Below are 17,293 nucleotides of genomic sequence, written 5' to 3' on the forward strand. Positions count from 1 at the left end.
GCCGGATATTGGATATCGGTTGTCCGATATCGGATATCGGATGGATATCGATTGGGCGAACGCTAATTTTGAGAGCCTCGTTACATAATGGTTAGAAAGGGAGGGATGGTTGGGGAGAGGTCCATGTTGGTCGTGTACTGCACGTTTATGTATATCATTAATTCCTGGTCGATCACTGATTTCTACTGACCTTCCCTCTTTCTTTCAAAAATCAAATGATGATAAGTATATCTTAATGTTTAAATAGCTTTATTGTATACTGCATACTTTTATAAAGTTTCTTGTTGACATACTTGATTCTCTTTCTCAGTATTTTAAGATGGATCCCGAAAACTATGATGATCGTGGAGGAGTCGCGCATGCAGAATACTGTTTTGAGGTATATTGGATTAATCTTTGATATGTTGAAGTATCAGATTTACGTCATTGAAGTTTCAAATCAATCATCCTTCTTGAAGTATTTGGAGGTTATATATTGTATCTGATGAATTAGTTGACTTCTTCAACAAATACATATTGATCTATTTTATTTTAAATCAAACCGCATCTCGCTTATCCTTTTTTATATTTTGAACAGCATTTTTCATCAGCTGAGAAATGCTTGAGTGCATTTGGAGCTCCTCTTGACCCTTTTACTGTTTTGGGAGGGTTTTCTGGGAAAAACTTTTCTGAGGTACATATTTATTTTGTTAAATGTAAGATTTTTTCCTAAAATAATACGGGCACCATTTTGCCAGTAGAACCTTAGTCCCTTCTTTTGCCTATGTTAGGCTACCTCATTTGTGATTACATATCCAGTGAATAATGCAATTGACAAGACTGGTAATGAAAATGGGAAGTCTTTGGCATGGGAATCTGCCTTCATAAGGCTTGTGAAGGTATAATTTGTTTTTTTGAATATTTTGGATCATTGTGTGCAACATTTGATACTATTTTCCGTAGTTGATGCTTTTTATATAAATTGTCGTGTGCTGGTTTTTCTCAGGATTGCCTTTTCCATATTTTTCATTTTTACCTATGATTAATCTGGATGATTCCCAAGTTATGAAGGCTTGTATTATTAGCTTTGGTTTCCCTCACTGCGTTCCCCACAGAGGTTGCAATGAGGTTGGCTTTCATGTGAAACTCTCCATTGGCTAATAGAGAGCCTATCTTATGTGTCACTAACATTGCTTTACCTTCAAGCTTTGTGTGAGTTGAGCTCTCGATTGAGGATGAACAGATACAAGGTAGAAAAGATAAAATTGCTCACTTTAGTATTCCATATGTATTTTATATATACAGAAGACTAGTAGGCTGGATTAGTCACAGCCTATTCATTATGTTGAATAGGCAAATCACCGGCCGGCAGATCGTGGCCCTGATACCATGTAGAAGCCCAAGGAGAGAGAATAGGTCGAAAAAAATTTAATCCTAGTTTAGAGTTCTCTCTGAATAGTTACATGTAGAGTAGGGCAAGAGAGAGAGAGAGAGAGAGAGAGAGAGAGAGAGAGAGAGAGAGAGAGAGAGAGAGAGAGAGAGAGAGAGAGAGAGAGAGAGAGAGAGAGAGAGAGAGAGAGAGAGAGAGAGAGAGAGAGAGAGAGAGAGAGAGAGAGAGAGAGAGAGAGAGAGAGAGAGAGAGAGAGAGAGAGAGACAGACAGAGAGAGAGAGAGACAGACAGAGAGAGAGAGAGACACAGAGAGAGAGAGAGAGAGAGAGAGAGAGAGAGAGAGAGAGAGAGAGAGAGAGAGAGAGAGAGAGAGAGAGACAGACAGAGAGACAGAGAGAGAGACAGAGAGACAGAGAGAGAGACAGAGAGACAGAGAGAGAGAGAGACAGAGAGACAGAGAGACAGAGAGACAGAGAGACAGAGAGACAGAGAGAGAGACAGAGAGACAGAGAGAGAGACAGAGAGACAGAGAGAGAGAGACAGAGAGAGACAGAGAGCACGAGAGAGAGAGAGAGAGAGTAATGGGCCCATATAAGTAGGCCCATGGAATAGAAATAAAGCCTATTCAACATAATGAAAGGTCGCCGACAGTTGCTGCTCAACAGTGCCATTCATTGTTCGGCGTCACCAACCGCCGCCATTCCATCGGCAGAGCCGCCTCAATTCGTCCAGATCAGAGAGTTACTGACGTTCGCATGAGAAGTCAGGTTTGACGATCAATCGAGATTCATCGCGATCCTTCAAGTTCTCCTAGAACTTTTCTTGGCGATTCTTCAAGTTCTCCAGCGAATTCTTGGAGAAGTCGGAGAGTTATCGATTCATCGCGATTCTTCAAGTTCTCCAGCGAGCTACTCTCGGAGAAGTCGGAGAGTGACTGATTCATCGCGATTCTTCAAGTTCTCCAGCGAGCTACTCTCGGAGAAGTCGGAGAGTTACCGATTCATCACGATTTATCAAGTTCTCCAGCGAACTACTCTCGGAGAAGTCAGAGAGCTACAGATTCATCGCGATTCTTCAAGCTCGCTGGACCTCCTCATGCTTCAAATCTAGAAGCACGCTGGTTCATCTGTTCATCGGTTCCACCTCGCCGGTTTGTGATCGCCGACTCTTCGGTGGTTCCATTTGCCGACTCCGACTCCAAATCTAGAATCTCGCTCCCGGCGATTCATCGCGATTCTGTTTGGATCCTGATTCCGTCCGACTAGTCATCGCGATTTGGATTCGACTCCAAGTCTGCGACGCGCAAGGACTCTCCTAGATATCAACTCAAGGAGTATCAGCTCGAGGCTCCGCCTATGTCGCCTCATTTTGTTTGCGGTCAATTGACCCAGCCTCAGTCAACAGAGTGACATTCACTTCCATCCCGCCCCCCACCGATTCAGGTTATGGCATGGCTACCGGCAACTCTATTAATTCCCCTGCCACTCTGCCACTGAGGCTGCCTCCTCATCTGAATTGAGCTCTTGGCACTATTCTTTGCCTGTATGCCTTCTGATTTTAGATTCACCGGGTTGAATCTTCTTCAATGGCGTCAGTACATTCAAAGTACCTTGAAAGGGAAACTTATGAAGCATCTTTTGGAAGAGCCGCCACTTCCCACTGCTTCTCCCTATGATCATTGGCTCAATGTTGAGGGTGTGGTTCACAGGTGGATTCTTGACAGTATCAGCCCATCATCTGCTGCTGAATTCTTATCTCTAAACTCCGCCAAGAAGATATGGGACGCTGCTCAAGAATCTCACTCGACGCGAAACAACTTGGCTATTATCTATGATCTTGTGACTCGCTCCACTAACTTGGTCCATGGTCTCCGATCTTTTTGGACTTATAGCATGGAATTGATATCTCTTTGGGCTGAATTGGACCACTACATACCTCCTAATCCCCACTCAGTTGATCGTGGGTATGTTCTTCAACTCCAGGTGCTCAAATTCCTCATGGGATTGAATCCTGAGTACGAGTCTCTATGCGGCCAGCTTATCCATCGGGAAAAGGTTCTTACCTTGAAGGAGGCCCTTCGTATTGGTCAGATGGAGGAGACACGCCTTGGCATATTCCACCCCGAACCTGCCTCGGCGATGGCCGTTTAGCAGCTTGGGAACTCACGACCTACACATGCCTGGGAAGGGCCACCTCATACGCCCTCTCCTACAGTGTTGTAACCTTACATGGCCCCCTTGGCCCTGAAGTCGGCGATCACCGGTCACAGGACCAATGGCGATCCTTCTCTTTTCTACAACTATTGCAAGAAAAGAGGTCATACCAAGGAAACTTGCTACAAGCAACATAGGAAGAATGCTCACCAAAGTCACTTGGTGACCACTCTGGCGCCTCATACCTATATCCCTGCCTTAGCTGGACCATCCATTGCTCCTCCTACGCCTCTTCGCGTCCTTCCTGGAGTACCCCAATCGACTTCTGCAGACACATCGTCTATGGGAGATCAGCTCAGGCGCGATGAAATCAACCAACTCCAACAGCTCCTTCAGTCTAAATTGGTGGGCTCTCCTTCACTAGTTCACTAAGGTAAACATTTTTCTTTTCCTCTTCCCATATGCAATGGATAGTTGACTCAGGTCCCACAGCACATATGACCCCTGCATCCCCGTGTTTTCTCACCTACATCCCCTCTCCTAGCTCTCATAAAATTAGTACTGCATCTGGTGACCTCCTCAGTGTGGCCGGTGTGGGGTGTGTCCAACTCTCCTACCACTTTACCCTCACGTATGTTCTTCATGTCCCACGCCTTACCCTTAGCCCCCTCTCCCTTCGTCACCTTGTCCAAGAATTAGGTCAAGACTTATCTTTCACCCCTAGTACCTGCTTCTTTTGTGATAAGGTGTCAGGGCAGACGACTACACTTGTTGAGGAACAAGGTGGCCTCCACATTCTCCACCACTCTCTGTCTGTTTCTGCTTCGGTTCCTGCTGTCAGCATGGCTCTCTCCAGTATGCCACTCAGCGTGTGGTGGATAGTTGTTGGAGATGGGGGTTTATATGTTTTTTGTAGCAAGGGTTTCTACACCGGTATGAGGATCAGGAGAACCCCTACTTGTAAAGTGAGTTAGATTGTACTTTTTTTTTGAAAAAGCAGTTAAACATAGATCTCTTGCCAAATCTCAAGGTGGCGGAGGTCCTCTAGTCACCCTGCTCGTTTGTCTCTTTGTCAGTTCCTACTTATCTACAGTACCAAATATCTCAGGTATGGGATACTGATACGTTCTTCTCAGGACGTACTGTCTTCAATGCGATCATAGCAATCCTCCCTTCTTTAATGACCAGCATTCCCGAAGCCAGGCTAAGCAAAACGGTTCGTGTGGTTAGAAGGCCCTGGTTAGACGTGGCATCGGGATCATTCTCTGCCAGTCTGGATCATCTGGTGGATATGTGACAGTGTGGAATTGCAAGTCCTTGCGACAGCCGTGGTCTGACCTGAGATCCTAGTTGCACTGCTAGCATAGACCTTTGGCTTAGCATTGGAGGAATTCATCTTTCGTCAACTTTATGTGTTGGGCAGAGTGGGGTCAGCCTTGTCCCAGCTATGGAGTGCCTTGTTTGGGGGGTGGTGGATGCTCTGGTCTTTCGTCACCCACTACTACCTAGTTGACTAAGGTGGCTTTAGCTCCAAATCTGAGTCTATGAGCTCAGAAGTGGGCGGATGATGAGAGTGGTTGACTGCAGCAGAAAGTGCCAGATGAAGGGCCAGATTAAGAGCATTCATCCTCGTGTTGTCCATCAAGTGAGGCGAATAGCCGACCAATTCAATGAAGGCAGTTACCATCTTGTCAATGGTGTCTGTCTGCTGCAGTTGGAAGAGGAAACGATAAGCATCGCAAGGCCTGAGGCCAAAACGACAGTTCAATTGCCCTTTCAAATTGTCTGTCTTGGAAGCCAGTGTGGTCATCAAGGTAACAGAACCAGGCAGAGGCTTTGCCATCCAAATAGAAGGAGACAATGTGTATGCGCTCAATGTTGTCGGCAGGGACAATGCTCCATTTTAACATGGAACAACCAATGATTTGCATCCTTGTCTGAGAAGACGGGTGGCTCAACTATGGGTGGTGGAGGCACCTGCGTTGTCGTTGTCAATAGGAGGGTGATGGGGCCACTCATATGGTGGGTACTGGGAATCAAAATGGAGCAGTCCAGGGGCTAGCTTTGATGAGGCCGTTCACAGTAGAAGAAGTAATGGCGACAATTATGGGGCTAATTGTAAAATCTGATGGATTCCTGGCCTTTTTCGTCAGTGTGTTTTAGGAAGTGTCTGAGACAGAGGATATGGACATGTTGGAGTTTCGAAGGAGGAACTATGGCTTGGGTAACATAAATAAATTGCATCTATTCCTAATACCGAAATGCCAAGGGCCGTTAGAGTTGTTAACTTTCAGCCAATTTCATTGTCTAATCTCATCTAACTCACAATGTATAAAGTTCTGGCCAATAGACTATGGGAGGTGCTTGGTGATCTTGTGAGACCCTTCCAGTCAGCTTCCAACCGCGACTGGCAGTTGGTAATGGAATAGTGGTGGGAGTTGCAATCTTAGGGACCTGTTAGAAAAAGGGAAATAGAGGCTTCATGTGGAAACTTGATTTTGGGAAGACATGACTCTCTTGACTGGAATTTTGCGTGGATCTCTATGAGGAGGATATTATTTCCCACCGAGTGGGTGGCTTGGGTTCTGAGATTTGTTACCTCCCTCTCATTCTCAGTGTTGCTGAATGGAACATCAGAGGGAGGGTAGATCTACCCACATAGGAGGTTCAGGTACGGATATCCCTTGGCACTTGCACATGTATAATCATTGCACACAGCTTATTGCAGGGCTTCCTAATTCCGAATCGCCCAAATGACATTCTGCTACTGCAATATGCAGACACAATATTTTTTATGTAAGGCTCTATCCAGGAAGCTAGAAACCTCTCCATATCATTGGACCTTTATGCATTTTTTTGGCTCTGTAAAACAATCAATAAAATCAGCCTTTGTAGGGTTTGTCCAATCACAAGAGGAAGAGTTACAATGCTTCGGTCCCATTGTCCATGCACGATTTGGTATTACCACTTACAAGGGGATGGCTTTCGCCCTCAGATTGGATTGTGGTGATCGAGAAGGTGGAGGAGACTAGAAGCCGTGTAGAGGCGCATGCCATCAAGAGGGCCCATTTAGCACTGCAGTGAGTGGTGGTCTTTGCAATTTCCTTATTTTACCTGTTGGTCTTTAAGTTGCATAACGGAATCAAAAGGTACTTGGAAGCCTTGATGAGGCAATGTTTCTATCATCCTCGCCTGCCAACTTCTATGGAAGCAGAAGGTTTCTATAAATTGTGGACTTTTAGATGGCTGTTCTTAGGATACGAGTTTTGACCTTAAGTCCACTGGAAGCACATATTTCCAGATACATCAGCAGTGACTCCCATGTGACAGAGGGGGATCAAAGGTTGTTCATACTTTTTCTGGAGTTTGCAGAATCATACGAGGGTGGATGTGGCTTTAGACAAGGCCAGTTGGGGCTTGATCAGGGAAGGTTCCTCGCAGTATTATGGGTGATATGGCTGCTTGGCAATGAGGTTGAGTTTAAGGGAAGGCTGTATTGAAGGAAAACATCCTACAAAATGTTGAAAGCTTTATTTCGTACTGGTTTCAGGGGTCGTGAAGGATGGCGATACAATCCTCAATCTAAGCTCCTATCAGAGGGAAGTAGAGGATGAGGCAAGGTAGAAGTTCCCGGGTAGAGGAGAAACGGGAATGATTTGAGGGGAGGCCAAACAGAGGAGGCAGGGCTGAACCAGGGCCTGAAGACACGGTGAGGTAGAGACAGTCATGAGAGATGGGGAACGTGGAGGGATAGAGGGACCATAGACATGGAGAGGAGAGACAGGGCACCATACTTCATTCTTTTTGGTTGCCCTCCTAAACGGTGTGCATCCCAATTTAAAGGAAACACACAATGACCAAATGACTGAAATGGTCCCCCGGATAGGTTGACGATCCTATCAAGGATCTTATCATATGGAGAGAAGACCATTTCAGTCAGCCATGTGTTTCACATTCATATATATTATTAGATTCGGGTTGATCACCATTCTTGAGTAATCTTCCCTCTTTTCTTAAAAACATCTTTGTTGAGCATTTCATCCTTGTATCCCTTAATTTATTCTCTCAATCCAAGTCTTAATTTGTTGGCCATCATAAAACTGATACTGTCATTTTGATAGGATGAGGTGATACCAATTTTTAATCGTGGAATCTCTCTATCTCTTTTTATACATTTATGCTCGTAACAATTTCCTTACATCATTTAATCCTTATACCCCCTGTATTTCTTCTCTTTATTAAGATATTACTTTGTTAGCCGTCATAAAACTGATGCATACATTTTAACAGGATGAGATTTTACCAATGGTTAAAATGAGGAATCTCTCTATCTCTTTCTCTTCAGAAAGCTCCGTGCAGGAAGAACTTAAAAGAGAAAGCACAGCAGATGTCATCACCATAATGGTGGCTATTCTTTTTTCTCCTCTAATTTTGATCATTTTCAGTGTTCTCATAGGTTTATTAAGTTAATCCCTGTAAAAATTTAACTATAATGCCTTTTTTCAGATAAGCTATATTGTTATGTTCACATACATTTCATTTGCACTTGGTGGAGTTCCTCACTCTTTTTCTATATTTATTTCCTCCAAGGTATGTGGTGCAGTATTTCATTTGATGACTGATTTTCCTCACTAAAAACGCCAAGCCCTAAATTATTTTCTGACGGAAAGAGAAGGGGAGAGATATAAATCGATTTGGGTTAGGCCCATTTAGTGCCTGCATTAAAAACACATAGTCTTAACTTACTCTTTAAAAGGCTATCAAATTACTTTTTTAATCCACTATGGAATTTTTATGTTTCATATATAACTTTATGATATAATTTTGTATGAGGCCATTTAATTAAGAGCACCCATTTCATTCATATTTAGTCACAAATTTTCATATCATTTGATATGAAAATTTTCTATCCCTTGGTTTTCAATGGCTTAGGCGCATTTTCACTGTTGATGCTTGCTACATAAATATGAAGTTTTGAACATTTTGGTTCATTTGATTAAAGTTTAGAGTTCTAGGTTTTCCTGGGCTTCGCTGGAGTTTTGATTGTCATTATCTCTATTGTGGGATCGGTGGGCTTCTTTAGTGCTATTGGTGTGAAGTCCACACTCATTATAATGGAAGTCATTCCGTTCTTGGTCTTGGCTGTAAGCTGTCCTTTTCCATATCCCTTTTTATTGAAATAAATATATTCAGTACCTTATTAGCTATGTATCTATGTCTAAGTTCTCTGCTGTAATTTTTGATCTCCATGGTTAGGGTCTTAGTCATGATTTATATATATAGAAAAATGGTTCCCTCTCACTGCATGATATGGGTATGGTCTCAGTCTCTCTGAGGCCAGTAGAGATCATACTGCTATCAAATTTTTTTTGTAGGATCCATCAAGATCTACGATATTCTTCTATAGATTATTTTTTTGACTGTTTTACTATGTCTTTGAATGAATTTTTAACATTTAGTTTTGTTTGAATGGTCTTCTTTCTATTTCTCTCTTCTAGTTCTATGTAATAACCATATAAGTACCACGTAATGAATCCCACAACACTTTTGTGAGGTATGAGTCTATTTTTTAATCCAGGTTTCTTCATGATATAAGAGCCAGTATCTTGGAGTTTTCCTCCAGATTTTATCTTTAATCCATTCCCACCTCCTCCTACCACCCGCTCAGGATTTGTCGTCATTCTTTGTGACTCCGCTACGGGCTCCTTGACAGCATCAGTCCATCCTTTACTTGCAAATTCTTATCTCTTAATTTAACCAAGGAGATATGGACTGCTGCTTAAGAATCTTTTCGAAGAAGAGCAACTTGGCCATTATGTATGATCTTGTGAGTCGCACCACAAATTTTGGTCCATGGTCCGCAACTTGCTTGGGATCATAGCACCAAAGTCACGTCCTTGTGGGCTGAGTTGGATCAATATATGCTCGCTGATCCAACTCAGTTGATCATGGGTGCTTTCATGGCCACTGATGACTCCTAAAGGAAAGGCACCCCTCTTCCCAGCTCATCTCTGTACCATAACTATCTCTCAAGACCTTCCTGGTCATGTCCTCCTCCTCTCCCATACTCTTGCCCACTCATTGTTTCAACGATGTGGTATTAATGCTTTGGAGGATTAGTACTCCTAGCCCACCATGCTCCACGAGTTGGCAAACCACCTCCCATGATACCTTAGTAGATCCACTACCCTTTGTCAACCCTTGCCCTTTCCAAAAGAGGCGCCTCATCAAGGATTCCAAGCAGTGAACTACCCCCCCCTTAGGCAGCTTGAAAACAGCACATAGCTTTGCCGGCCCTTCAGTCAGCTCTCTGCTTTCTCGGTCACCAATGCCCAATTTGTGCTTGACGACCACCCTCTTCAAGAGCAATCCCAGGTAGCGCATAGGTAACATCACAATGGGCAGTCCCATAGCCAAAGAGCATTGCGATTCTTCCTCCTGTGTAACACAGAACCCCACAATAGCAGATTTGGCTCAATTGATCTATAATCATGAGAAGTCTGCACGGAGGTCTTAGAGCGTTGAAACTGCAGAATGTAGTGTCATCGGTGTACTAAAGTAGTGGTATGCATGTTGGAAAACTCGCAACTGAAAGCCCTTCAGGCTGCCTTGTATGCTTACCTTGACTGGAAGGGGGCCAGGGCATCCACGGCTAGGACAAATAATGTTGTACCCTGTTTTTTCTTCTAGGTTCCTGTAGTTTTTATTTACTTATATCAAACATATATTGGTTTCTTCACAAAAAAATGTTTCTGAAAACTTCTACCAGTAATTTAATGCAAAGTAAGTTCTTGGTGTTAACAGGTGGGAGTTGATAACATGTGCATCCTTGTACATGCAGTCAAACGTCAGCCATGTGCTTTGTCATTAGAAGGAAGAATCAGCAGCGCACTCGCTGAAGTTGGGCCATCCATAACTCTGGCTAGCATTTCTGAAGTCCTTGCATTTGCTGTTGGAAGTTTTGTTCCGATGCCTGCATGCCGTGCATTCTCTATGTTTGCTGGTAGTCCATCCTGGCTGACAATTTTTTCCACCAACTTGGAATCTTATCAGATTAATAATTTCTCTTTTATGTCATTTGTATATATTAAATTATCTTTAAAAACCGTTAACAAAAAATTATCTTTAAAAATGTATCTTTTAGAGTTTAATTATATATCATGTTGATAATATTATTATACAATCAAATTTCATATTATATAAGTGTGACCTTGTAAAACAATTATGAAAATTGACTAGTTGACCCTTATTATGTTATCTAAGTTTTAGGCTTGGAAAAATATTTTTATGGATCCAGTAGCAAATGAAAATACCTATATTTCTGTTTTGGGAACGTCAACTTCTGGTCAAGTTTGTAAATCATTAGACTCTTTACACTTTTGCATTTTCTCACAGCATTAGCCGTCTTCTTGGACTTTCTCCTGCAAATCACAGCTTTTGTATCATTAATAACATTTGATTTCCGGAGAGCTGAAGACAACAGAGTCGATTGCTTTCCCTGTATCAAAGTAACTTGCACGGATATGGAGCCTCCAAAAGGTAGAGACTATAAATTCTTAGCTTCAGTACAATGATTACATAAACTAGATTCTTTTGGTTCACATGATTTACTTTTGCATTTTGACATTTAGATCCCAACAAGAGGAACCTTGGAAGGCTGAGAGATTTGATCAAGGTGAAGTTCATTTTCTCCATTAATATTTTCATTTTCTTCTGCCACTTGATAAAATGTGTGAGTGGAAAATTTAGAATAAAATAGATCACTGGTCCCATTAAGCTCACATATTAAAAATTTTCAAAATCAAATAAATAACGTCCAAATCCAATGTCGAAGAATGATGTAGATGGGAAGTAAAGGACTGGGAAAATGTATAATCTGTTTTTTGAAATGGGAACGTGGCAAAGAAAATAAATTTTGAATTAAGTAGTGAAATAGTTGAAGAATACCACTTGAACTGCCATAGCCAAAGCTTATTAAAACTATAGGAGGCTTCATTAACATCTCATGCACATAGATTAATATGTCAAGAAGGGGGGCTTCATTTAATAGGCTAATGCCTTCTTGGTGACATATTTATTTTACAAGGAAATACCTTATTTTTCAGGTTATGATAACTGTCCAATGAGACAGAATAGGACACAAGAAAGAGGAAGTAATTACCCTCTGTTGTGAGACATGGCTTTTAAAAAAATTACGTGGATGACATTTATACTGAATGAGGTTTGTTTCAAGAAAATAAATAATACATAATGAGACAAGGCCTTGTTCTATCGGGTAGAATTCCAGAAATTCTGTGTAGAAGGGAGTGTCACATGCGACATCATAAGATGAATTATTGGGAATTGTATTTCTGGAAGAATTCTCAGTACCCCTTATTGTAAAAACATTTTTTGGTTATAAATGTAATCGATAGTGGAATGGGAAAGAATGACATAATACAACTAAGGATGACAAGGTTTCAGAATGAAGTAATATAGTCTACTGTCTTTAAAGTTTTTCTGCTCCACTGTACTAAGTTCAATATGATAATCTTTCTATACATAAATGGTTTTACTGAAAACTTCATTAAAAAAGTGAACACAATTCCACAGTACGCTGGATATTGAAATGGGAAAGAATGACGTAGTATAGTTTGGGATGCTGAAGTTTCAGAGTGATATGGCATAACATACTTTGTCTAGAGGCTTTCAACTGCTCTTTTCTCGTAAGCTCAATAAGAAAATGTCTCAAATATTTACTTTTTTCTTTTTATCCTAGGAAGTTTATTCCGTTCTTCTGAGTCATCTGATTGTCAAAGTTGTATTGCTTGGAGTCTTCATTGGTTTTACATTAGCAAGCATTGTAAGTTTCCTGAATCATTTTGCCCTCAGTTTTGGAATTATCTAATCCCATAAAATTAACTTCCCGATACCTCATAATTTAGCTTTTAAGAATTTAGGTGCAAAAATTTAACTCTTCTTGGGTTCTATGGTTATTTTGCTCTTTATTACATAGGAAGAAAAAGTCGTTTAATATATTGGTGCCTAAATGTTTTTAATACATTTATAATTGTTTGATTCTTAAATCCAATATTCTTGATCAGTCTTTAACTTAATCGATTGCTTAGGCCTCGCAAAAGGTCACTTTGGGCTCGCACTTCAAAATCATCTGCCCACACCAATTACATAGAGAAGAATGAGAGGGAAGACTCTTATAGCATGTTGAGAAAACTGCTTCTTGATAAAGAGGAAATAGGGAATAGAAATAATGACTCACTTTCATATCTGTTCAACATGGATCTGATATCAAGGCCTCAGGCAATAGTTCGTTACTTTTATCATCTCAAACATATATCGACCATAGACGAAGAGGAATAAGAATGGCAAACTCAATATGTAGGGTTTTGAGTACGGGTGTTTAAGGTAAGAGAAGAAGGGTTAATGGGCCAATAGGCCATAAACCGAAAAAGGGAAATAAATAGAAGAAAAAATTCATGAGCACTCTAGCATTCCCTTTCAGGTTGGAGCATAGATACCATTCAGGGCTCATGTGCTTCAGAGGTCGTGGATGCATAGAGCAGACAAACCCTTGGTGACGATATCAGTTTCCAGCTTCTCCTTTGATGAAGTGAAAACACACTAGAATGTGCTTGGTGCTAGCATGTTGCATTGGTTCATGAGCAATCGCAATGGATGACTTGTTGCCATAGCATAGCTGAACTGGACAAGTACAAGGCATTTTCAAAGGTATCTATAAGTTATTGATCCACAGAGCCTCATACACTCCCTTGGCAAGATCACAAAACTCTGCTTCTGAAACGGAGCAAGCACCAACTGCTCCTTTCTTGGTGTGCTTAATGATAATATTATCGCCAAGTAAAGTACATCAGCCTGTAATGGACTGATGATTTCTTTTAAGCCAAAGGTAGCCCATAACATTCGGAATCTCCAGGTGTATGTGGGTTAGAAACAGATGTTTTCCTAAAATCACAGATAAGGACCCTGATTGACTGATTCATCATTTGCTGCTCGTGAAAGATGACGATTAGTTTCTATATTTGTGTGGGAACTTGATAGGACTGTCATCTATTGGCTCCTGCTGGTTTATTGCCCCTGTTGAGGATATGGTTCATATGACATGGATTCCTTTACTTCACTGCAAGTCATAGTCCACTCGAACGGGCAGTGCAGATCAGATTACTGGCAATGATAAATCAGGCATGTTCATCATACCAAACAACTGGCACTATCATTTGAAATTGAGGTGTTCAGTTATTTGAAATATTTACTCTGGATTGTAGTGTCCTATTTGAGGGATGGTGTTTTCTCTTTTATCCCCCTACTTTTGTTGGCATTTGCGAGAGGCAGGCAACTGAGCATGTGAGCTAGCAACAACCCATGATTGATTTAGGTCAGTATCGGCAACTGGTGGGCTAACTCATCTCTCTCTCAGATACCAGACATGATATTGGATGTGCTGTGAGCCAACCCCAACCAATTCAGGTCTGGTTCTCTAAAAGGTCATGATAAAGCTAAAGTGAGGGTTCCCTCGTGCTGAATTATACCATTAACCTGTCTTTTTCTCAGACACAACACTAATATGTATCTAACAGTTCATACTAATAGAGATTATGCAAGGCACGTTATTAATTTGAGGTTTACGTCTGGGTATAGCTCGTTTTTTAGTGTAAATTTTTCTTCTTTTTTAAAAAAAAAGAAAAGGGAAGATCACCTGAGAGTGGTGATCAACCCTTGTATAATTGTACATATGGACATGCTGAGTACATGACTGACCCATTTTGTCCCTTTACTATCCTTCACCCCCCGACCAACCAGCAGGAGTCACAAGTCTCCACATCATGCATAATAGAATCTATGGAGACAACTGTTAGAATCTTGAGTTTTTATTTTCTTAACCCTTCTTTCAGTTATATTATGTAGGTACCCGTTGTGTATGACCATTGTAACAAGCCCAATTCGGATCTAAGATCTGAACCGAACGTGTATGATTAAGAAGGTTGTTTCCCTAGAGAATTAAATGAAGAGATTTTCTTTTCCTCTATATGTTGTTGATTCTCCCTCTCGGTTGCCTGTCTCAAGCCTCAATCTCATCCCACATCTCCCAGTGAAGCACATTGGTTGCTGGTTTCCGACAACAACCCTTCCCTTGCACACAATATCATCACACTCAGCCATATCACCCAAAGTACTGATCGTCGTCTGCACGGGCCTCCTTGGAGCGAGCTCCAACATGCTTTGTTGGATGTCGCATCCAGCAGACAGTCGAAGAACAGATGTGAGCAGTCTTCCTCTCCTTGTTCACACATGGAGCATATGGCTGATGAATCTGGTTGTAGGCACTTTATTAGGACTCATGTCATCAGTCCTCATCTAAGTATCAGCCAGCCAAAAATCCTGATTTTTACCGGTGACAAGTAGTAATAATAAATTCTTCCTCAGTTGCATCCCCTCTCATCCTTTTGTAAGCCTCTAAAACTAAAAATGGCATGCCACTCCGCATCCCGCCATATCGTGCTCTGTTTTTGAGCCGTAGATGTAAGATCAATTACTGCATGTCCTATAAATCCTCCACCATCGGGTTCCATGTGGCATCCTAACAATCACACACTGAGGCCTGGGGATTCCGTGCTTGCCCAAAAAGTCAGGGAAAAGCCTCTCGCAAGCTGCCGCTCTGGCTGGCCGGTCGTCTATCCTGTGTTGGAACATAACACTGTACCCCATGGGTGGGGCGCAAAAAATCGCTGAATTTGTGGGAAGCTTTGTCTCATGCCCATCCAGAATGGGGATGCCACTCTGATTGGGTTGGACCGCTGCTCCCAACTCAAATCTTGGCGGTAACTGTCTCTCAAGACCTTCGGGATCATGACTTCCTCTGGTCCCATAATCTTGCCCATCCATTTGGTCAGCAATGCCGTACTCATGCCTGGAAGATGCAAGAACCCCAGCTCTACTAGCTTGATCGGCTCCTGATACCAGAGTCGGTCCTCTGCTTTTCCCCTGCCCAGGGCATTTCCAGAAGAAGCGCCTCATCAAAAACTCCAGGCGGTGTCCGAACCCCGTAGATAGCTTCAAAAAAGAAAGACAGATTGGCCAGCCCAGTCTCAGTAATACCAATTGGCCAGCTCTTGATAACACTCGGCACTGTCGGCCCTCCATTCTCCTCATGGTGGAGAAATAAGCAGACAGTCCTATCCTCTTCTAGCACAAAAAGATATTTCTGTGTAACGGCTCAAGGCTAAGGTGAATGGATAATAAAATACATTCTTAATGAGATCAAGATCCCTTATATATACCCTATCCTGCCATATTGCGGCAAAAAAATGGACAATTGACATAGCACATAATCTGGTGCATTATGATTTCTCCAAACCGGTGGAAAATTCACTGACATTTAAGGAGAAGGTCATTGGTGTTATTATGATACATTCCCGCGTCAGGGACGAGATGGGAGAGAGGGGAAGCTTACTGTGTGATTTCCTGCCTTGGTTGCCTCGGACGAGGCCTTTAAATAGGAATTGATACGGGTTGGGCCTGATCTTTCGTAATGGGGCCGGCTCGGGCGTTCCTCCGAACGTAAACCCGCTGTTGGATCATATCATATTATGTTCCCTCTCTATTCTGGCAGAGTAGTGTGCTTATATCTACACTTAAGGGCTCCATGGACCCATTATTAGTTACCTGATTGACAAGCTGAGAACCTCCACAAAGCTCGAGTGGGCATTTCAATACAAGGACCTTTAAGATATGTTTATTACCTCATGTATTTTCGTTGTCCCTTATATTATCTTCTTATTTATTTTATTATTGTTATGCATGTTAGGTACCTGAAAATTGGATTTATTTATTTAATGTGTTTTAGCATGAAACCTACGAATTTTAGTTAGAATATTTTTTCCTTCTACTGCCATAAACTGAGAGATCAGGCAGGTTTCATCACAAGAAGATCGAATTCCTTCAGTTTCTCTTTTGCTTGTTGCAGGCTCTTTGCACTCGGATCCAACCTGGTTTAGAGCAGCAGATCGTACTCCCAAAGGATTCTTATCTTCAGGTATAAGTATATTTATTTATTTTGTGAAGTATATTTTCGTCCAAAATTTTTAACTATATACATATTTTTGTGCAGGATTATTTCAGTGATCTAGCTAAATACCTCAGAGTGGGACCGCCTTTATATTTTGTTGTAAAAGACTATAATTACAGGTATTAACGAGATGAAATTGTTATAGATTGATTGATTTTGTCAATCAACTTATTTATTGTAGCCATCTTATTAATTTTGATTAATCTCCACTAATTTTAACACATCTTAGGTAATAAAATGTGAGCTGATGAATTTAAGGGTTAAATTCATAAAAGAGACGATCACCTGATCAATCGGTGACCATCCCACCAGTCCCTTCTTGAGTAACCGACCAATGTCAGGCCCTCCCCACTTCTCTCACCACCCGCGGAAATCACGCCGCCTTGAGCCCTTCCACTTCATGTATAGCTCCATCTGTGGAGGTCATTCTTCCCCGGAACAACACCTCATTTCTGTGTAGGCAGATTGCACCACCATTTCTTGACTACCTTCATTTCCTATGCCCCTGTACCTCTGGGCTGAGGGCCAAAACGCCTCATCAGAGGTCACCTTCACCATTGATAGCTCCTGAGTGGCCCAGATTGTGCGTACAAACGAGCATTCAAAAAATAAATGATTGCAGTCTTCTTTCCCCATTGAGCATAGCGGACAGTGGACCGATGTGTGTGGGTGTAACCTTCCATAGAATG

The 17,293-nt window shown here is 41.8% G+C and overlaps 1 protein-coding gene across 3 annotated transcripts in view; it reads left to right on the forward strand.

Moving 5' to 3' along the window:
• Positions 1-17,293, forward strand: part of LOC144716987 (uncharacterized) — a 55,415-nt gene that overhangs the window by 26,975 nt on the left and 11,147 nt on the right. For all 3 annotated transcript variants that reach the window (XM_078592288.1, XM_078592287.1, XM_078592289.1), the window contains 12 exons: positions 311-379; positions 578-673; positions 771-878; positions 7,814-7,927; positions 8,030-8,113; positions 8,539-8,667; positions 10,328-10,526; positions 10,919-11,062; positions 11,155-11,198; positions 12,282-12,365; positions 16,503-16,571; positions 16,647-16,723. In XM_078592288.1, coding sequence (XP_078448414.1) covers positions 311-379; positions 578-673; positions 771-878; positions 7,814-7,927; positions 8,030-8,113; positions 8,539-8,667; positions 10,328-10,526; positions 10,919-11,062; positions 11,155-11,198; positions 12,282-12,365; positions 16,503-16,571; positions 16,647-16,723 — 1,217 coding nt within the window. The remainder of the gene's footprint in view (positions 1-310; positions 380-577; positions 674-770; positions 879-7,813; positions 7,928-8,029; positions 8,114-8,538; positions 8,668-10,327; positions 10,527-10,918; positions 11,063-11,154; positions 11,199-12,281; positions 12,366-16,502; positions 16,572-16,646; positions 16,724-17,293) is intronic.

Source organism: Wolffia australiana, chromosome 2, assembly GCF_029677425.1.
Source record: "Wolffia australiana isolate 7733 chromosome 2, ASM2967742v1".
NCBI lineage: Eukaryota > Viridiplantae > Streptophyta > Magnoliopsida > Alismatales > Araceae > Wolffia > Wolffia australiana.